Source organism: Watersipora subatra, chromosome 8 (genome assembly GCF_963576615.1).
Source record: "Watersipora subatra chromosome 8, tzWatSuba1.1, whole genome shotgun sequence".
NCBI lineage: Eukaryota > Metazoa > Bryozoa > Gymnolaemata > Cheilostomatida > Watersiporidae > Watersipora > Watersipora subatra.
The window spans coordinates 36,740,025-36,763,052 of record NC_088715.1 but is presented as its reverse complement, the minus strand read 5'-3'; the positions used below and the strand labels follow the sequence as shown (position 1 = coordinate 36,763,052).

General features: G+C 37.1%; 1 protein-coding gene across 3 annotated transcripts in view; it reads left to right on the top strand.

Moving 5' to 3' along the window:
• Nucleotides 1-3,229: 3,229 nt before the first annotated feature.
• Nucleotides 3,230-23,028, top strand: part of LOC137401562 (uncharacterized) — a 68,136-nt gene continuing 48,337 nt past the window's right edge. For all 3 annotated transcript variants that reach the window (XR_010979353.1, XR_010979352.1, XM_068087984.1), the window contains exons 1-2: nt 3,230-3,261; nt 22,024-22,099. Coding sequence is in view for 1 of the 3 variants with exons in the window: in XM_068087984.1 (XP_067944085.1) it covers nt 22,067-22,099 (33 nt within the window). In the remaining 2 variants the exon portion in view is untranslated. The remainder of the gene's footprint in view (nt 3,262-22,023; nt 22,100-23,028) is intronic.

Below are 23,028 nucleotides of genomic sequence, written 5' to 3'. Positions count from 1 at the left end.
ATTGACAGAGCGAGCTCTCAGGATCCTACCAGACAACCTACGAGACGAAAGCAGATAGTGTCGCACATAGACAAATATTGGCTCAACCGATGGCGAGTGAATACACCTAACTAGTCCATTCTAGGACAGAATGCAAAAATGGAATGCAGTAAATTTGCGTAAAATTTACGAAAAAAACCTACCACTTAGGCGAAAGGGCAAACCCTCGTTAAATATCGGTGACACCGAAAAGGGCCAAAAAAGGATGGGAGCAAAGGCTAAAACTACACTAGTGAGTCAATTGGGGCTTATTTATCTAACTAAAGAATTCAAATTCCAACGGCTAACGAAGAACGGAATAAATGCAAGCTAAAATCCGCCCGCTTTAGGAATTATAAGACACCCGCCATATTGGACTTACAAGCAGAAAATCCTCTGAACTTCAAGAAAGAATATTTGTTGGTTCTTTGTTTTATGATTAACTCTTTTCCTATATTAATTAATGTATTACAAAAATGTAGCAAAATTTTTATATTATGTATTTACTTGTAAATAGCGTGTTTTTAAAAAAAAAAAAATGCCATTTTGACCTGCAAATTTCAACTACTTGTAACCACCAATCATATGTTGTGTTTGCTTCTGCTCGCTTGAATAAACAGTTGTTTTTGCATTTGAGGAGCAGTTGAGACTTGGCTAGTATGATGAGACACACTATGATATCACAATAAACTAATTCATGTAAAACACATCTTTTTTGTAACTTAGATAGCTTGGCTTGCTAGTCTATACACAGTCTGCTATCGGCTGTTATACAGAGTCTGATTTATCAGCCCTTGTCGGGGTTGCGTTGGTATATCCACAGTCTGCTAGCGGCTGTGTGATAGTGAGTCAGTATTAATGGCTTTTACGCCAGCAGTGACGAAAGTATAGTTAAATTGGAGGTGCCTAAGCGTTTATAACCAAGCATCAGTTCCTGCTTGGCCGGGTTCGCGGGTTGCCCTGATTTTACTTCAATATAGAGGGAGATGCCTATTGAAAAATAGCAAAGAACCTGTGAACAACAAAGCAAAGAACTACCTTTTACATCACTGTAAAGAACAGCCCGGTAAAAATGACTAAACTCTGCACGCTGGTTGCTTACATAATTAACATTCTTGCATTTACAAGTGCAACTGTTTAGGTACTTAAAATTGTAAATTAATTTTAGCATTATGCTTGATTGCATGGATCTGTACTTCGTTGTTTTCCGCTTTTTCATGCTTACAGAGCTTGAATAATGAAAGCCACACTGAGCAACCAGTGACATTGCTTATCACGCCTGCCAACTCTCACGGATTATAGTCTGAACCTTGACGGGTTGAAGCTCGACGAGTTTGTATATCGACAACGGTTGGTCCCAATCTCGAAACGAGTTGGTCACAATCTCGAAACGAGTTGGTCACAAACACCGTACAATATTAACCATACTGATTAATATAATAGGTTCAATAATAAAATAAGTTCAATTATTTTGAAGTCATGCATTCTTTCTTTAATACCACAAAATGGTTTTTCAAGTTTTTCACAATTTCTGCGTCCAATTGTGAGCTTTATATTTATGCTTGCCTTCTTTCTTCCTGACATCAAAACGAAGTATGTTGGTATTTGCGTTGTTGCAGCTCCCTGTGAGACATATACACGTACATGCATCGAAAACAATTGTAAAAAGGGTTTCCTGGCCAATTTTTCCTAACCTGCCTTTGTCGATATTCAGACCAGCCTTTGTCTAGATTCGGACCAACCTTTGTCGAGATTGGGACTTGTCTAGGTTCGGACTTGTCGATGTTGGGACTGTATCTCCAACTCTCACTCATTGGGCGTGAGAAACACGCAATTGCCCGATGCCCAGGCCTGCCAACCTAAGAGTGGGGCAATGCGTGAGATTTGGTTATGGGGCAATTGATGTATCAATGATAGTACTGAATATATAAAATTGTGGAAATTGGGGCAAAAATCTCACGCATTTTCATTTTTTCTTTGGGGTGATGGCGTGAGTCTCACGCTCAATGCGTGAGAGTTGGCAGGTATGCCGATGCCTCACGCATCTCACACCCGTGTCACGCAATTGCCTCTTTTACCAAAGCAAACTTGTTTTTTTGGGTCTCAATCTTCAAGTAGCCATATGGAATTATATTATCTTTCGCTGTGGTGTTTTATACGTTACGAAAATTTACCACACTAATCAAATCCTCGCGTTTGCATTGCCCCCAAAATGGACTCTCACTCCTTTTCCCACTCCAGGTTTGGCAGGCCTGTTGCTTACGTCATTTACAGTCGTGCAAGAGAGCTATTACTTTTTCAGTGCAACAAAACCTTTATGCAGAACCTACTTACAAGTGCCTACTCAACGCTAACTTCCACAACAAACAGCTACCTATATTACAATGAAGTTTTTGAGAATAAAGTTAGCCTTCCTAATATGCGGTATGTGCGGATCAGGCTTTTGGCAGTAACGCCCACGCGCTTTACTGCGGTAGGTAAGCGCTCTATGGTAGGTTAGCTATACGCAGGTAAGCGGACTGCAGATGTAGCTACGAAAGTAATAAATGCAATAGCTAAAATGTATTTTCTGGTTCAACTGGCTATAACCTCAATTTTACGATCTTAAAATCTGGGAACAGCCCTATATTCCGCAAGGCCCATGTTCCGCAAATCGCTACGACTCAATCGTAGCGATTTGAAATCAGTATATTTATTGCTGTCTAGACGTTGCGGACGTAAAAATAAATGATGATTCGCCATAGCACATCAATACTGCTGATGTTTCTCACCAATGATATACAGCCCCGCAAGGATATAATAAACAAGTTTATGTAAGAATGGATGTAAGCTACTGTAAGGCACCATAGTATGACAGTAGAATTTGTAGTTTAATAATTTGTGTACTATTGCTACTAATTTTTAGTGAACGTTCATTTGTCAGATCTTTTTATTTTCAAGATCTTTCAAGTTCAGCAGAGCGGTTTGTATGTTCCCAACGGTGTGATTTCGCAACGACGGTTTAATTTAAACAGCAATAATTGCATTCGAAGTTGTCTGTCCTTTTTAGAAATTTCAGCCAATTTTGCGGAAAAGTGCTGAACATTGTGCCTTGCGGAACATAGGGCGTGCGGAACATAGACCTGTCACCTATAATCTTTCCGTGCAGACGGTGACAAAAACGCAGCGAGTCAACCTTCGACTCGGTTTCGTTTTCAGTCGCTTCAACGGCGTTAGCGAGTGCAAGGTTGAGCGGGTATGCGAGTAAGTGCCTTAACTTAGTTTCACTCACTTGAATTCCATTTTTTGAATTAAAATTAGTCATTTGTTTTAAAACCTCCGCTTTTAAGGTGACCAATAGTTGCAAGACTGATTCCTAGTTTCACAGTTTATCTACCAAAATGTTCTATTATTCTTATCATTTAGTATGTTGATCAGACGTGCATGACTTTGAGAAAGTAATTTCGGCCTACCTTTGCAACAAATAATTTTGTTGTTATGAGCACTTATATTTTTTATTAATTAAATGCTATCTACTTTGAATCGTTACCGAAAGCATCGGGGACTTCCGATATATAGCTTGAGAAGATCAGAAATGTTTTCAAAACTAAGATGCAATAATAAAATATCGCCGAGTATATTCTTGAGTTTCAATGACAATTTTTTAATGATGACGCAAAGTAAACCAAGGCAAAAAATGTTGTTTGCTTATGATAGTTCATTGTGAGTTGTGATTGAAGAATTGGGATTGTTCTGCTTAGAATGGTTTTTCCTAGGTCGAACAACTTGAACAGATTCATCTGACTATGTCTGCCATAACGTTCTTTGAATTCTCTGCTACTCTGATTTTTTTGATTGTTTGTTTTAGCTTTTTATAATTTAAGATCCATTCAACATACAGGAGTACAGTACTGTAAACAGAACATAAACAATATTACAAGCACTGCTAGTGATTGCACATAACCCAAGTAGGCTAATAAACAGGTTGTCAACATCCCTTTTACTTAACTTGAAAATGAGTGTCCTTCGGCAAAAAGACAAGAAAGAATATTGAGTCTAAGATTGTACAAATGGTATACATGTTCCAACAAGCTCAACCAAAGTCAAAGTGCGCATAGGCATAGTTATCTACTTGTACAACACAACGTCTTTAAACTTGGTCGGAGTTTTCGGCTGTCTGCATCGTCTCCCTTTAGGTCTGGGAGAACTCTCGTTTGCAGCACCCTTTGTATTGTCACTGGTAACTGGTACGTTGGCCATATTATGATCAGAAAGAACATTTTCAGTTCTGAAATCGGCGGCATTGATGGCTGGGTTGAGATCCGAGATAGTACGGTTCAAAGCAGCTGCATTGTACTGATTGATGGTTGCAAAACTTACATCAGCTTCTTCATTGGGTTGGAGATCTACACGATTACACCTCACTGCTTGGTCTGTTTGCTTATTGGCAACCATGTATGAGCAATCAGATATTTCATGTTCATGTTAAAGTAGAGCATCTAGATGCCCCCGGGCAGAAGGAGAGACCATCAGAATCAATTGGTAAAAAATGGTTAAATTCTAAAGTCGCGAGTGGTTCTCGGTATAAAACTATAAAAAAATTTATCACGGTTACTAGAAATAGCCAAAGCTTGTCTCTTGGATTTGGCCCGTGTTTGTGGACGATCATCCTTAAAACAAGTGTCAATAAAATCGTTTAATTCCTTCAACAAAGATGAGTCAGTTGATTTTATAATAGTATGTAAAGTTTTAACCCTTTGGACCTGTCTATATTCTTCCAAAGTCACAAGGCCCAACTGTCCTTTTTCTTGTGTGACTCCCTTCCTTCCCCTCAAATTACTTATAAAATGCGTTGCCTTGTTCTGGACCATGTCAAGTAATTGTACATATTTCTTTTTGCTCGGGTCCCATACCTCAAAAGCAAACACCGTTTTTGGTCGCCATAAAGTCTTATATGCAATTAATTTGATTTTACGTAGGTGGTGCCATAGAGTTATCTCCCCCTAGAGTGATAACTGTGCCTTCAACAACACGAGCGTTTCCGGTGCCAACAAGGAGCGTTTAGGCCACGCCCCTTTTTTGTGCTAGTCAATCGTAGTGATTGACAGAACAATAACATCAGCCAAGAAAATGATCATGAATTTCCACAGTTAAGATAGTAATTATTGCTCATATTAAAGAAATGATGACTATAGTTTATTACTCTAATATATGCTTATTATTTAAAGCAATTCAATACCTACATGCCTTGCAAAGGCACTGAATAGATAGTGTAAGTACAGTGAGTTAGTGAGTTACTCATAGATAAGATAGATAGTCATACTGGGGTTGTATTACATTGGTGTGATGGGAAGCTAATCGACTGCCATCCACTGAAAGTATTGACATTGTATGGTGATAGAGTGATTCATTGACACCACAGTCCACAAACAGCCCTTGCATGTAATATTAGATTTCAATACATATCAATCAAATGCATAGACTAGCTTGAAAAGATGTCCACTAGTTAGTGGTCATCCTTGCTTGATGTAAGCAAGCAAAAAGTTTGAAAGTTAGAGTGGCAAATGTTGTTATATGTGAAATAAAAGTAAATTATACTTAAATATACTAAATTATAATTATTTAAAAATAAAATAGACTTTTTATTACTTTATTTATTAAATCATTTTTTTATTGTAATCATAGCTAAACAGATTATATTTAGCCATTACTTACTAATTATTTCACATTTAAACACATTTGCAGTTTCATTTTTTTCCTAATTCATTTCAACGAAAAACTTCTTTCATGATATGAAATTTTAAAGTTGTAGTTGTTTGAAAAAGCTTGAAAACATTTACAGTTGTTTCTGTTTTCTCTCTTCTCTCCATTTATTTCAATTACACAAAACACTTCTCATAATATGTAGTTTGAAAGTTAAAGTGGCAAATGTTAAATATGTTAAATAAAAATAAATTATACTTAATTATACCAAATTATAATTATATGAAAATAAAATAGACTTTTTTATTACCTTATTTATTAAATAATTTTTCATTGTAATCACAGCTAAACAGATTATATTTAGCCATTACTTGCTAATTATTTTACATTTAAACACATTTACAGTTTTATTTTTCTTCCTAATTTACATGTATTTCAACAAAACACTTCTTTCATGATACGAAATTTAAAAGTTGTAGTTGTTTGAAAAAGCTTGAAAACCTTTACAGTTGTTTTCTTTTTCCTCTTAATTCTTTTAAACTGCTTAAAAATATTTTCTCATGTTATGAAGTTTAAAAGTTAGAATGGTAAATAAATGTTATATAAAAATAAATTTTCTGTCCAAAGACTTTTTTATAACTCGGGTAGTACAGCTCACAGTTGATGGCAGTCAATTAGCTTCCCATCACACTAATGTAATACAACCCCAGTATGACTATCTATCTTATCTATGAGTAACTGATTGCATTAACTCACTTACTTAACACTATCTATTCAGTGCCTTCGCAAGTCATGTAGGAATCAGGGATTGCATGTATGTCACAATTTCCATTTCCATAATTCATTTTCATATTATTTCTATTTCCATAAAATTTCAATAATTTATTTCCATATTAATTCAATTTCCATAACATTTCCATAATTCATTTCCATATTATTTCCATTTCTATAACATTTCCATAATTCATTTCCATATTATTTCCATTTCCATAGCATTTGCATAATTCATTTCCATATTAATTCCATTTCCATAATTCATTTCCATAACATTTCCCTACTTCATCTCCATAGTATTTCCATAATTTGTTTCCATATTATTTCCATTACATTTCCCTACTTCATTTCCATATTATTTCCATTTCCATAGCATTTCCATAATTTATTTTCATATTATTTCCATACCATTTCCATATTTCTAAAATAAAATTTCCATACCCCTTTCCCTAAAATTATGGAAATATGTTTATGGAAATGGATATGGAAAAGTAAACATTTCCATAATATGTTTAGCGATCCCTGGTAGGTATTGAATTGCTTTAAATAATAAGCATATATTAGAGTAATAAACTATAATCATCATTTCTTTAATATGAACATTAATTACTATCTTAACTGGAAATGCATGATCCTTGTTTAACCCTTTTCATGGCTGATGTTATTGATCTAGTCAATCACTACGACTGACTAGCACAAAAAAGGGGCGTGGCCTAAACGCTCCTTGTTGGCACCGGAAACCCTCGTGTAGTTATCACTCTAGGGGGAGATAACTCTGTGGGTGGTGCTGATGAGATATTTCGTCTGAGCATGCCGAGAGTCTGAACAGTCTCGGAATGTTTTTTAACTATATGCTCAAATCAATTAAAATAATTTGTTATTGTAATTCCTAAATATTTGATACTGTTTACAGTGTTTAAAACTGCATTGTTTAATCTATATTTTAAATCTTGGATATTAACAGCTTTGGTATTTCCAAAAATAATTATTGAACACTTAGAAGTATTAAAACACATTTGCCATTCACTTGTCCATCTATCCAGACTATATAAGTTCTTCTGAAAATGTTCCACAGAAAATGAACTAGTAATCGGGCAGTGTAGTAATGCGTCATCCGCATACAATCGTAATGTCGATGTCAAAGTAAGTTATATGTCATTAATATACAATAAACACCAACCGAAATCAAAATTGATGATCAGAATGCAAAATATTAACAAATATCAAACACCAAATACTAGAAAATATTCATACCAAATAATTAACCAAAATACCAAAAAAAATAATGGCCAATTATAAACCAAATTATGATACCAAAGCAAATTCCAGATACTGGACAATCTCAATTATACCGAACATTACCAAATAAATTAGCAAGTATTTATAACTTCAGAACCAAATACCAAATGAAATTCTAAATACTGGGCTATCTCAGAACAAAAATATCAAATAAAACACCAATTACTAAAAATTCTCCAAACCAAATCAAATAGTAAATACTAGGAAGTCACAGAACCAATATCAAAGAAAATACCAATTTATACTAAAAATTCTCCAAACCAAATACCAAATCAAATAGTAAATACTAGGAAGTCACAGAACCAAATATCAAAAAAAATAGTAATACTGGGAAATCTCAGGATCAAATATCAAATAAAATACCAATTACTAAAAATTCTCGAAACTAGATACCAAATCAAATAGTAATACTGGGAAATTTCAAAATCAAATACAAAATCAAATACCAAATACTGAGAAATCTAAAAACCAAATACCAAACAAAATACCAAATACTGGAAATTCTCAATACCAAATCAAATAAATATAGTAATTGGTATTTGAATTTGCAAATAGATCTATTTGAACTAAAATCAATTACCCAACCCTGTGATTCACAGGTGACCAACAGGCTTGTCATGGTTATCAGACAATGATATGTACTCCTTCAACGTAAGGCTGAAAAATTAAACAAATTTTTACAGTAATTTATAAGATATCACTGCTAAAAGTGACAGCATTACATAGACGATAAAACAGACGCGTAAAAACAATAGACATGGTTTTATTGAATGCGTGAAATATATTTGCGAACGTATTTCGACGAATAAGGTTGCATGAAAGTGTAAACAGAAACCATCTACCACAGCTACGTCACATTTGAGCCGTTTTGGAAAGAGAATCCAAACTACGGCGGTCTCGTGTGGCTGCGATTAACAGTTCGTTTTTGAGCTTTTAAGAGCTTGTAATCACATATCCACATATTTTGCATCTACAGCACAACATAGTAAGACGTGGTGATCTTTTAATACCAGATAACTGTAATGTGAATTTTGTTGCAAGTCAACCTTTAAGAATTTAATATTGTTAGATTTACCCAACTTGGCTTTTAAAAAAACGATAAAAACACTTGCTGTCTCCTTTGGCCATAGGACCAAAAAGACGATTGTTGAGATAGTCATTGTGTAATTTCCGACATGCCTTCTTGGAATTTCTCCTAAACAGTTTATATTGCTGGAAATGGAGTTCTTTCCATGATTTCTTGTATTTGTTGTACATTTGCCTTTGTTTAATGACTAGCTTTCTGGCATTGTTATTGAACCAGTAAGGTTCCCCATCTTTTCTAGGTCTGATTGTGATTGTCGGGACATGCCTTTCTATGATTGTGTGCATACTATGTGTGAATGTATCTCACACTTTGTCAATACCTTCTTCCTTATCAAATAAGTCTCTGATTTGTTTCTCCGTGTGTTCTAAAGCCACTGCGATCTTACCTGTATCCGCATTTTTATACAACTTGACGGTCTGTGGCGCTCTTTTTGTATCTACTGGTTTAGAGCGAGAGCTAAGATCTATCTCAATCATATACTGGTCACTCAACCCTGGATTTATTACAGAAGGGAAAATTTCGCCTTGATCAGAATTCACAAATATCAAATCAAGTGTGTTACTTCCAATGTGAGTTGAATTGGAAATTAGTTGATGGAAACCAAATTCTTTGAAACAATTGATAAAATTTTATGTAGGTTCTTTCTATTGCTGCTTCTTTTAACAGTTCCTTTCGCCCAGTCAATGTCGGGCATGTTAAAATCTCCTGTGATATATATCTTGGCATCCCGATACTTTTGCGTAAGCATTGACAACATGTTGAACAATGGATTCATAGCAAAGTGTGAATTAATAGGTGGGATATATACGCAAACTAGTACCATGTCAGTATTTACTGATTTCTGTTTAGGAATGAAAACAACCACAATCTCTAGCGGAAAGATCGAGAAGTCCTCTAAGTCAAGATTCAATGCCGAATGAAAAAAACTTATTTGAAACTGCAACCAAAACACCTCCAACACACAAGTTCTGATCATTTCTGTAAATATAAAAAATCTAGAGTCAAACACCTCTCCTTTGTTGACTGAAGCATCCGAATGGGTCTCAGTAAGACAAAAAAAATTAGCTGCTAGAGCATTTAATTCCAAAATCTTCCCTTTCACTGAATGAACATTTGCTATCGATAATTTGTGGGCTATGGGTCCATTTTCTTTATTTTGTTTCTGATAATTTTGTGCACTTCTCCTGGGTTCTCCTCTCTCAATTTCTTTACCTCTGTTCGTAACTGAAAGTCCGCCCCCCTCTCCTCTTTGTTGAGGTTCGGCTTAGCGAAGACACCTTGGAGTTTTAACCCATTTATTCATTTGAGAGTATTCCATTTTTGTTCTCTTGATTCTGTGCACTGTTTCAGAGGTTGAGGAACTTTGGCACCCTAGTCATTGGTCTTGATATTTTCTAATTTTCTGAGTCTGAAGAGATTTTGTTTTTTGACTCTAGTTGTAAGATGGCAATCTTGCATGATCTTTTTAACTTTATCAACAGTCTCTTGTTTTGTGCTACCCTCTTCCACTCCAAAAATTATCATGTTCCTATCTCTAATTTCATTTTGGTCTTGTTCTGTCTGTTTTATAGACTTAGGCAGCACCAAAAAAGATGCTGTAGAGTTTCTCTACAGAACCTTCTTCGGTGCTGTAGAGAAACTTGTAAAGTTGTAGTCTAGAGGACTGTAAAGTTTCTCTCTAGGTTCTTGACTGCCATTGCATAGGTTTTTTGCATGGCTTCAAATTTAGGTTCTAAGTCTTTTGAGACCATAGATTTTATCTGGTCCACACTTTTTTCAATCCTATCTAGTTGAGCAGATTGTTGAACAGGCCTAAAAGAAATCAATCCATTAATGTCCTTACAATTCTATCTGACACCCTTGGCCTCAAGGTGCGATATAAAAGCTGCCTCCCTAATTAAATCAACACATTTCAAATGATACCACTTCTCACAAGTGTCACAGAGAATCGAACTATCAACTTGATTTTTGAGTTGAATATTGCACTGTCCACAATTAACAGCACTACCCTTTCTGTTACCAGCATTACCAGTTGCACTGGACTGTGAACTAGATCTAGTGTTTTGTCTAAAAGTCATGATTATAACTTATGATTTTTTAAAAATGTTCAAGTTTTCAAAGATCAAACAATTTGCAGGATCAAAAGTGGGGCCTGAAGCGGCCGAGCCACAATCTGAACCTGTAATTTGTGTTAATGTTTGTTAGTGTTAAAAATGTAAAATAATATTTAAATGGGGTAAAAGATAACATCTACATGTAGATAAAGAGAAAAGATTAAATCTTTTCAAGAATCTGAAGAGTCGTTTAACTCATTCGCACCCAGGCGTGAGTTAACTCGCATATTTATAACGTTGCTATGCACCCAACGCGAGTTAACGCGCGTTTGAAATTTGCCAACTCCTTGCATCGTTATTTTTCAATTATAAAAGAATAATTTTGATTAGTTATAAAGAAAAATTTCTGGTCAATCAGACAAACTTTAAAATATGCCTCTATGACGTCTCTGACAAAAGTTATAACCAAATTAGTACACCAATCTCAGTTTCTACCAAAACCGGAAATCATCATGCCAACTTGAAATTTTATCGTTCATGATAATTTTTGTTCAACTCCAGAAGTAAATATGCAGATTCAAAAGTGGTAAAACAAGAAAATATTGCATAGAGCAAACATTATCTTTTATTGTTTCACGTTTTTATCAATTTTTAATTTTCACAATTTGAATCGTTATACTCGAATAAAAATGCACTCTTCACGCTGCCAGCCGTAGTCGGACTAACGTTATCTTTCAGTTTCGATAGGATCATATTGATTCTTAAAGCTGTCTATGAAGTCTGAAAAGTCAAGAACAGAGTTATTGAACATATTTTTATTATTTGAAGCATTTTCATGTTTTGAGTTATATTGGCATATAGATTTGCGATGATTTTTATTTTGAAGGATGATGCTCGTGAGGAAACGTTCGAAGTTAGAGTTTCATGATTTTCATGTTCATGACTAACTGCATATGTATAAATAATAATCATAAATATGTATTGTCTGTAATAAATGAGTAATTTCAGTCAATCTAACTTTGTTTCAGCAAATGACAATTTTTTCAAAATTGGAAATTTCCTGAAACTACTTTCTTTGAGGCACGAATCTACATAAAAGGGATAAAAGGTGTCTATATTTATGTAATATATTTTGAAAGAAGAGACTTGGTTGGTTCTTTTGAAATTTGATTGAATAAATTATCTCAAGTCTGTCTCCTGTAGTAGTAATTTGAATTACGACAATTATCTGAAAAATTGGCGGTTTCTGGGGCTAATTGCCTAGAAATTCGTCGGGTGCGAATTAGTTAAAAACACATCTGTCTCGCATAATCTTGCGCACATGAAGTTGTTCAATGATCTTTCCTTGCTGCGATTTTGTCTTCTTTAATTGCACATCTCTAAGGAGAATTGGACATTCAATGCTCAGAGGTGGTAAATCTATTGCGGTTTTGTTGTAAGAGTGTTGGGTAGCCTCTTTTCGCTTGAGTTTTTGATGTAGCACATCAACCTTCCGATAGCAGTTTCCTGTCGGCAATATTGATCGCGTAGCATCTCCAAGCATTCTCTGAGCGGGGGATGTGGTCATACCCACTCTGGGAGTGTTTCAGTACTCCAGGAGTGCTAAGTATGGGTCTTCAGCTCATTGCACTATTCGTTTCATAATCTTCACTGCTACTTCAGCTTTGCTGTTACACTGCTGGTGTCCTGGCGAAGAGGTTGTGTGTGTGAATCCCCATTCCTGGCTGAGTTTAGAAAACTCTGATGATGTGAATTTTGAACCATTGTCCAAGTGTATCTGATTTGGTATGTCAAAACGAGCGGAAGTCTTTTTGCACAGCTTGACTGTGGCAGACTGTTGGTTGATCAGTGGCTCACATTCAAAAAAGTCCGAAAAGTAGTCAACTAATATCAGGTATTCTTTGCCTTTGCGACTTGCCCTTTGCCCTAGTCTGGGATATCGTGACTATGAATAGTCTCAGTAGGCTGGCTGGGAGCGTCAAGAGCACATGTGTCACATTGCTCTGTTCTTCTACGGATGTCTTCAGGCATCTTGGGTCAGAATACTGCAGCTCTGGCTCTCCGCACTGTGGCAGCCGTTCCTTGATCGCCGGTATGCAGTTTTTCCAAGATAATTGATCTAGAATGAGCTGGAATAACCAACCTTGACCTTTGTAAATGACCCCATCAAGCATGGCCGGTTCATCTCTGAATGCATAGTATTCTTTCGGTGGTTCCGGAACATCTGTTGGCCTGGCTGGCCATCCTGACGTGATCATTGATTGTAGCATGCTTAGTGTTAGATCATCCATGGTGTTCTGTTTAATATGTTGATATGTAGTTTCACACACAGGGAGATCTCTTTTGAGGTTTTGTACTGTCAGATCTAACATGAAGGTCCTCAGTTGGTTAACTGTGAAGATCTGTTCATCTGGTACCCCTGTTGTGTCTGCCTCGTCAACAGGAGCTCTTGATAGCATATCTGCAGTGACTTGCTCCACACCTGGTTTGTAAAGTACTTTCATGGGATATCTCTGAAGAGCCAGTAGCATAGACTGAAGCCTCTTTGGTGCCCTTTTTAGGGGTTTCGTGAAGATCTGTTCCAACCGACTGTGGTCGGTATGCACTGTCACATCTGGATTACCGAACACAGTGGTCGAACCTTTGCATTCCATACACGATGGCCAGTAACTCGCTCAATAGACGCGTAATTTTTCTCACTTGCCGATAAACTTCTCGAGCCGTAACATGCAGGTTGACCGTCTTGCAGGAGAACAGCTCCTAGCACATCAGTACTTGCATCTGTCTGAACGACCAACGGTTCATTGACTCGAAAGTACTTCAGTCGGGAGGATTTATGATAAGACGCCTTATTCGATCGAAAGCTCTGGTTTGATCTACTCCCCACCCGAATTCAGTGTTTTTCACTCCAACCATCCGTCTCAGAGGCTCACATTCCACTGAGCAGTTGGGAATGAACTTGGCTAAATAGATTACATGGCCCAGAAATCGACGTACTCCTTTGCTGTTGCTAAAGGCCTCAATGTCTTTGATCGCTCTGATTTTCATCTGATCAGGTTTTACACCGTCAGCTGTAATAATGTGGTCAATATATGGTAACTCATCTAGGTGGAATCTACTTTTTTTTTGTTAAGCTTCAGATTCACTCTCCTTGCTCTTGTCAGCAGTTTATCGAGGTTGGCGTTGTGGTCCTGCATTGCTTCATCATGAGTGAATCCTTTCCCAATTCCGAGTATATCATCTGCAACCACAGTGACTCCCTTGAGACCACCAAGTGCATCTGAGAGCCTTCTTTGCAATTCATCGGGGCTCGAAGAAAAACCAAATGGCTTTCTCATCCACTTGTATTTTCCGAAGCGTGTCCAGAATGTGGTAAGGTCCCTCGAAAGATCACTCAGTTTGATCTGAAGGAAGCCATCTTTAGCGTCACAAAGTGAGAAAACTTTAGCCCCGTCACGCTCACTGAGCACATCCTCCAGGGTCGGCCTAGGAGATTAATTGCGCTGTATGGCCTTATTGAGATTAGAAGGGTCCATGCAGACTCTCAGGGTCCAAGTACCTCTGGGTTTGCGGACAGAGACATTGCTACTTATCCAGGCAGTTGGATAATCAACAGGGGCAAAAATTCCTTTCTAGGTGTATTAGTTTAATTATTCCTTCAAGTCATGGACCATTGACAGCGGAGTTTTTCGATTGTGGCACTGGCGCGGTACAACAGATTCATCCAGTTCAATCTTTTACTCGCCTAGCAGGCATCCAATACCAGTGAATACGTTTTCGTAACTGCCCAGAATATCTTGCAGATTGCTACTACTCACTAAAATTAACCCATTCCTCTTTGACTGAGATCAGACCAAATTTCAAAGATGCATCTAGAGACAGAAGACTGTGATTTGGTTTTTTATAAACTAGAAAGTAGAGATCTGTTCCTTCTACCTGTATCTTGCAGCCACCTAGTGCTGTTGTCATGGAACCATCAAACTGATGAAGCTTAGAGCGATTGTTGTCGAGCCTGGGTTTACCAAGATCAGAGTAATCTGAGAACTTGAGAATATTGCAGGATGCTCCTGTATCTAGCTGAAAATTGACTTGTTTGCGACTCTCACCAAAAAGTGACCTCATGCTTGACATAAGCTTTCTGTTTTTATGAACTATTTAGACACATAAAAGAAAATCATCTGAATCGGCATTCTCTTCTTCGACTATCTCCACACTCTTCTTAGATATGCATTGAGATTTATAGTGATTATACCTGTGGCAGTTGTGACATTGTTCTTCAAAAGCCGGACATTTTTTTTGGAGGGGGAGATGTGATAAACCACATTTGCCACAAAGACTTTTGTTCACTTTCTTGCGCGCAAACCTTAAAGCGGATTCTCCATCAACTTGGGTAAAAGTTGCCTGGTTCTGCTCAGAATTTTTACTCTTAGGTCGAACAACTTGAACAGATTCATCTGATTTTATGACTGCCATATCGTTTTTCGAATTCTCTGCTACTCTGAATTTCTTGATGGCTTGTTCCAAGCTCAATCCTGGCTCACCACCAGCGTCATCAAACAATTTTCCTCTGAGTTGATCATCACTTATGTCCAGCAACAGTGCTTGGAGCATAAAATCATCATACATTGCTTCAAGCTTGCATTCTCTTGCCACTTTGTGTAATGCTGTGACATATTCATCAATGCTCAGGACACCCTGTTTGGTAGAAGTTGATGCCGCACGACCAATTAGTTCGATCCACGGTTGCCGAAGGCATCAAACTTGGCGACTACATCAGCATAGACTTCTTTGGATTGCTCACCTTTGAAAGTGAAAGATTTAAAGATGTCTACACCACAATGTCCTATGCATCTGAGCATGATTGCTACTTTAATTTTGTTTTCAGAATTTGATTTCTCAGCAGCAGTGAGGAAAAAATCAAATTCTTCTTTAAAACTGCTCCATTGGTCGGAGAGATCAGAGCCATCTTGTGTGGGTTTTGGAACCAGAAAGTCAACACTTTTTTTTGCTGACTGGTTAGGCTTTGTGGGTACAGCTTCAACTTCAGAATCAGTGGTATCAGTGCCACTTAGTAGGGGAGGGGGGAGGGTAAGCTGGCGAAATTAGATCGTATTAGTTTGATAATTCTTCATTGGTGTTTCTCCATCTTGTTCATCCATGTTATGTTTCGTTGCGAGTTGTTGATTGAAGAATTTAGATTGTTTGTTTTAGCTCTTTATAATGTAAGGTCCACTCAACATACAGGAGTACAGTACTGTAAACAGAAAGTAAGCAATATTACAAGCACTGCTAGTGATTGCACATAACCCAAGTAAGCTAACAGACAGGTTACCAACAAAGGTTGAGGCAACACTATTGCCATCACCATTTATCACAATTTTTTCCACAATCTATGTTAAGACTAAATTAGGCCAACTTTATGTTATGCAAATAACCATTAGGCAACTATTATGTAATATCCATTGTTAGTACAACCAATAGAAATCTTCTGCAAGTAGTAGAGATATACCCCAACAAATGAGGTTTAACAGATACCAAATTTGATTCACTTTTTTCAAGAGTGATAACAACTATGCCTGAAAATTGCACTTTAATTCATGGCGGAAACTGTATATATGTGATATGTGTATATCGAGGGCTGAGCGCAAAATTGTTCTAACTCCTTTCTATATGCTGTATTAAGTTACAACAATCTTGTTCAGTCCACCATATGATATTGTATATCTCGCCATACGATATCGGCAATATATTAGACAATTGGATTACCACCCTTCGATTGCGTTGGTAGTGGGTGTGAACCCAACAAAAAGCGGGCTTTTAATTCCAAGATTCTAATAGCCATAGCTGGACAAACCGAACTACAGACAGACCATCTTTGAGATTCATATACACAAATACGTATACCCATATATCTACACACCCATATTTAATGGCAGAGCGTAGAGACCATGGTTGTAATAATAATAAGCTTCTTAGCCACCATGGTTGCAGAACCGAGCCTAAGAGGGACCGAGACCTGCTCGGCTACCGGGAGAGATTCGGGCTACCTAGGGACTGATAAAAGAAACTGGGAGGACACCCGTTTAAGAAAACAATTCGAGGAAATGGAGAAATCGTTTGAAAATCTGAGTCGTAGTGCACACGCTCTTTGCTTGTATGGTCCTTGCTTATCATGCATGCATATGTACATATTTATTTATTAAGTCTATATCTCATTGCCACCTAATACGCAGTGTTGTTCTTTGACAGTCTTGTGAAAGGTAACAAGAACCAGCAGTTTCATAAATGCTGGTGGCAGCAGTGGGATTGAGAATCCTGGTTCCACAAGAATCATTTAAAGATTATCGGTTTAAAAAGCATGAGCATTCCTGATTCTCGGCGGGCTATATGCTGGAGACAGCAATATTTCTTTCCCCTCCTCGGTGGTTGGCAGGCACTTTTTAGTAGTGGAAAAAGATTTCCCTGAGTTCGATAGGCCATGTTGTGTGAGCAACCGCCACCCTGCTGTTTGAACTTTTCTAGTTGGTAGCGGAAAAAGATTTCCCTGAACTCGGTAGGCTGTTTTGCAGGAGCATCGCTCCATAGTTTGAGCTTTTTACAGTGGAAAAGATTTTCTCTCAATCCTGTAAGCCGTGTTGCGTGAGCAATGTCGCCCCGGTGTTTGGTGAGCTTTTCTAGTAGGGGAAAAATGTTTCTTTGAACTTGGCAAGCCGTGATGCATGAGCAGCGCCTCCTGGAGCTCGGCAAGTTTTTCTGTTTAAATAATGAATGGCCGACGCTGCAGGGGTGTGGACCGAAGAAATAACCGGTTTGGAAGAGGTCCTGGAATGACTGGCGATGGCACCCCGGGCACAGGCCCCAGTCCATCAGGTGAAGGCCTCTTGGTACTCAAAAACTTGAGACGTAAACTACTTTATCAGCCGGTTTCAGAAGGTAGCTGTAGCTAATGCTTAAACAAAAGAGGCCTGTTTCTTACACGTCTGGGAGGACTTAAATGAAAAGGCCTAAAGACTGCGGACAAGCTGGCCTCGTGGAAGCTGTCTATGATGTGCTTCGAGCCCAGTTCGGTCTCTCCCCTAGTCAAGCTAGGTGTAAGCTAAACACACTGAAGCGAGCCACAGCCACTACTCTCTAGGAGCACACCTGCCAACTGGAATGGTTAGTTTGGGTGTCCGACAGTGAACTGCGGGCTCCATACAGAGCCAACATGTCTCCGGAGCTGTTTTGCAGCTGGCCATGCCGGCTTACAGCTGGAAACCATGCCGGCTTCTCGCGACATCTACTGGTGATGATAACGCTGTTTGGGCAGGAACAGAGTTACTCCAGGTCAGGCCAGAGGGCAGTCTTTCAGCAGATGTCATGACCGTGGAGGAAGCAGCTAAGAAATGGACTGCAGTGGCCCAGGATCAAACTGTCCCAAAAGCTGTCCCGAATACCAAAGCTTGCCTCGCTAGTGTGGCAGTTGACAAAACCGGTTCAGCTACTGCAGGATGAGAAAGGTCGGCCGAAAGGAAGCAACTCCAACGCTGGAAATGTAGAGACCAGGGCCTCATTCGCCGGGATTGCTTCAGTGAAATGCTACATACATAATCAGGGAAGCGGCTGTGGACTGCAGCAGTAGGGTCAACTATTGCTTGCATTAAGGCCACGATCCGTTTTATCGGCAAAAGAAATTACTGCAGTGTCTAGTCAGAAGCCCGTCGTATTGGCCAGCCCAAAAGGACGTCGGTTGAGAATGTCCTGTCAGGGGGTTGTCACAGTTACTGAGTGATATTCATCTAGTAACTTGGCTATGGATGCTGCATAGGCTTTCATGTTCTGTTTTTTTCACTGTCGGCTGTATATTTTTGAGGCCCTTGCCCAGATCTTTTCTGCTAAGATAACATCTTAGCAGAGGTCCAGACTCTGATGCTGCGAAGTTATATTATAACCTCGCAGCATCGGATTCATCAGGCTCGCAGCAACAAAGTCTCCAACATTTGGAAAAACCCACTTAAAACCGTTGCTACGCTAAACAGGAATTACTGAATAATCGCGTCCGACAAATGTAATCAATTCTTTTTTGCCGTGGTTAATGATAACTTTGACATTTTAGACACTTTTGATGAGTACTTGGGTATTGCAACTGATGTCGAAAGCAGTAAAAGTAAAAGAATGACGATGATATTTTCTTAAAGATTTATAAAATTGTTTCAAGATTTAATTATAAGAATAATTATTCGGTTGTATAAATTTACTATATGATTTAAATATAAGCATTATTATTCGATTTTACAAGATCGGATTATATAGTGTCCGATGGTGTGCAATACGTTACTGTTATTATTTTTCTAAAGATTTTGTTGGTGATACTACAGCTGTGCCCAAAATCGCGATACTGCCAAGCCGTTTTTAATATCTGCAAAATTAAGAATAAGTAACATATGTTCTGATAGATATAAAGCTATTTTTATGACAGTCAGCTAAAATCTGTTTAGATTTTTAAATTCACCATAGGTTTTTGTATAAAAGTACAGAAATCTAGATATATATCGCAACTTTGTGATATTGGTTGCTATGAGGTTTTGAAATGTAAACAGAATTGCGCATGGGTTTTCGTTTCTCAAACTTTAATACCATTTTTCTCAGATCCATATTTTCGCACTAATGATGAACGTGCATTCAGTTTATTGACCATAAAACCTGTTGTAATAAAGTTAGAATTGAAATTTTTTTTCAAAATTTTCAAGTGTTCTCCTTCTGCTAGTGTAGATAACTCAAAATCTCACATACCTGACTTAAAGATGTGGTTGCATCAAATTTGAGTTGATTTTAAAACAAAGGATTTTTTTTCTCTATCAGTTGATATGTTGTTTGTTGTGTTAGGCGATCTCATTGCCAAGATATTTGCAGATTAAAATCGAAAAAATCTGATCGCGGTAAAAAGGCTCAGGTCAAAAAACATGCCTAGACTTGCCCAAAATGATGTCACATGCGATTTATCTGTCAATATATCTCGTATTCACATCGGCTATTTGCGATAAGAGTCTAGTCCTATGCGGCTCTATTAGCATATATTTTATTTTGTATTTGCTCATGTTGGCTAGAATAAAATTTTAAACCTTGCTACAGATACATTATTATGAATGTTTCAACGGCCTCAAATAACGAAAATTGAAAATTTGTTTTACTCACTTTCTCCAAATGCTGTGTAAACATTCGAGTACCCACTACCAATTCTAACAGTCTACGGTAATTCTGTCAAGCAAACTATGTAGAATAAGGTCTTTGTATCAGCACAGTTCCGCTGCTACCCACACTAACGATATACAGCCACCCAAAAGCCCTGCCCACATTATGTCTGTCGCATACCCTTGCGGCGGGCTGTATATCATTGCCCACACCGAAAACTAGTTTCTTACCACCGTAAGTAAAATAAGCAAGCTGCGTCTTTGAAAAGAATATACATAGGGATAGAGTTTTAAGGATGAGAAGTCTGCTGCAAACTGGATTTGAACTCACATTCTCCAGTTCTGCTGACATCCATATACCGTATCCAATTCACTACAATATTCTGCGAATCATGTTTTGCATTATCTTCAACAATATAATTTTATTACATCATTTTTACAAGCAAAAAGATTTTCATCTCGGCATAAAGCTTTTATGAAAAATATTCATCAAGTCGTGGCCACTCACATCGTTTTAGCTGATACAATAAGGCAAATTTATCTATTCCAACAAACTCAAACAAAACATCATGGTCTATGCAGCACACATTCAAGTCTCTTTTTCCCCTTTATGGCAGTTTCCACACTGACAAAGCTTCTTCGGCTGGTGGGGCGACAGAAACATCCTGTAATCAGTAAAACAAATGCAATAAATATATTTCATTCATAGATATGTCATTCTAAAGCGTATCTACTGAAAGCTTTCAAATTGGGTGTTTGATAGATTGCAAGTGTAATTTTAAAAACGAATAAATGTTTAACAAAGGCACAAGTACGCCAAGCCAACGATTCGAAGCTTTGGTTCTGGAAGTTAATGATTTGCATTGATCATTCGATTTTTTTAACTTTCTACAAGTGACAAGTGAACATATAGTCAAATCATAAATCTAATTTACTAGATAATACTGCCACAGAAAATTTGAACCAAGTGTAGCTAGGTGAACTGATAAAAAAATATAAAACGATGATTAGTGATAGCAAAAGGTTATAATTTTATTGATTAGTACATGTATTAATGAGTACTAAAATATTACCTTTAGTATATTCATCAATCTAAGCCATTGTATTGCTAGATGCTAAAGATTAAAAAGACGCCGTCAAGAACTCACTGTACATACGTATCTCGCATGCGCAGGAAATTGCATTTTAGCCTCATGCAGGGAAATATAATCTGAATGTAAACTCAACAGGAAACTCTATAGGAGAGCCAAAGTAAAAGATAAATTTACCTCCATTTTCCAATTTTCCTCCGTAGAACTTTAACTACCTGATGCCAAAAAAACTCGGAGTCACCTTCGCAGTAATTTTTACAATTATGCTGTTCGCCAATAAAACGTGTCGATTGAGTAATCCATTAAAGTAATGATGTTAATTAATAGTAAATATTGATGTCCATACGATTCAATAATAGAGTAAAATCCCTAAAATTGAGATCACAGACAACACGTTTTACGAGTGATAACATTTATTACGGCCTATATAAAGATTTCGCGCTGATGATTGGCTAAGGAAGCAACCTCATATTTATCGCTCGTGGTTTCTTTTCAGATATATTGCTTGTGACGTCACGAAAGAAGCACCAGCTGGAATGTGAGCTTTTTAAAAGAGCGCCTTATTCAAACGCATATATCTCTGGACAGGGTTGGTCTACAAAGACAAAAATGGCATCAAGTTGTAGCTGAAGTTTCAGCCTTTTATGGGTCTTAATTTCATTAAATCGAGTTTTTCGACGCAACTACATCTTTAACCATGGTTTTTAAGATCATGACCCAAATAGCTCTCAATTACCCATTGCTAGATGAAAGTGTGTGTACCCAAGAGCTACAATATTCCTAATTGTGAGAAATGCTATAGGTTTATATAATATATATAATATATGATTTATATAATATAACTATAGGTTTCATGAACACCAACTTACGAATTGACTCAACTTACGAAAGATGGTGAGAGTCATAAAGAAATCCTCTTTAAAGGTAGGCTGTCCTTGCTAATTTGTTTAGCTTTTCGCATACCAAGCGCTACATACTGCGGCTTTAGTAGACTCTGTACAAACTATGATTCTGATCTGTTAGTAGTTAATTAATGAGCCTATTGTATCTGGACTTAAATAAAAGGGAACATTTATCTGCATATGTGGAGCCAATATAAAATATGTTTACAGCCCATTGAGCTTAGTTTTGCTTTGCAAAAACTAATTTTTTGTTTCTTCTTTGCAATGGTCATGCCAGATGCATTGCAGCTACAATGTAACAGTACGTACGGTACATAACTTTCACTAATTGTAAATTATTAGATGATCAGATCTTAGGTGATAGTTTTTTGAAAAATAATAAGAATGATTATTTATTTTTAACACTAATAATAATAATAATAGCATAAACTATAATAATATTGATAGCTCGTCTGACTTGAAAAAAGTGTCAGAGCTCATTCTGCATTTTCTGACATTTGTAGCCTTTTTGTGACATCAAGTTGTAAAATTTTATGCTGATTAATTTGGTATTTTGCTTAAACCATGTGGTTAAGAAGTTATGGCAATTTACATGGACCCTTGTTAGATGTTGTTTTACTGAATATGTATTTATGCTCAGTAAAACAATTAATTGGGCATCTATTAAGAGTTATCAGCTATTGGGAGTTAATAAACTCTTAGAATGCAGTTGATGCGCTGTGAAGAGCTTTGGATTCCGACTTTAGATCATGGACCTCTGCATATACAGCATTACAACAAATCCATTATATATGTAACTATGTAAAAAATAAAATGTAAAATCTTTATTATATAAAAAAGTAAAAACCTATTACTCAGTAAAAAAAAACTTGTGTTTTTCTATCTAAAATGAAATCAATGTTAAACAGATAGAAACTGATTGCTGGAAATAAGGAAAATAGTTTTACTCAC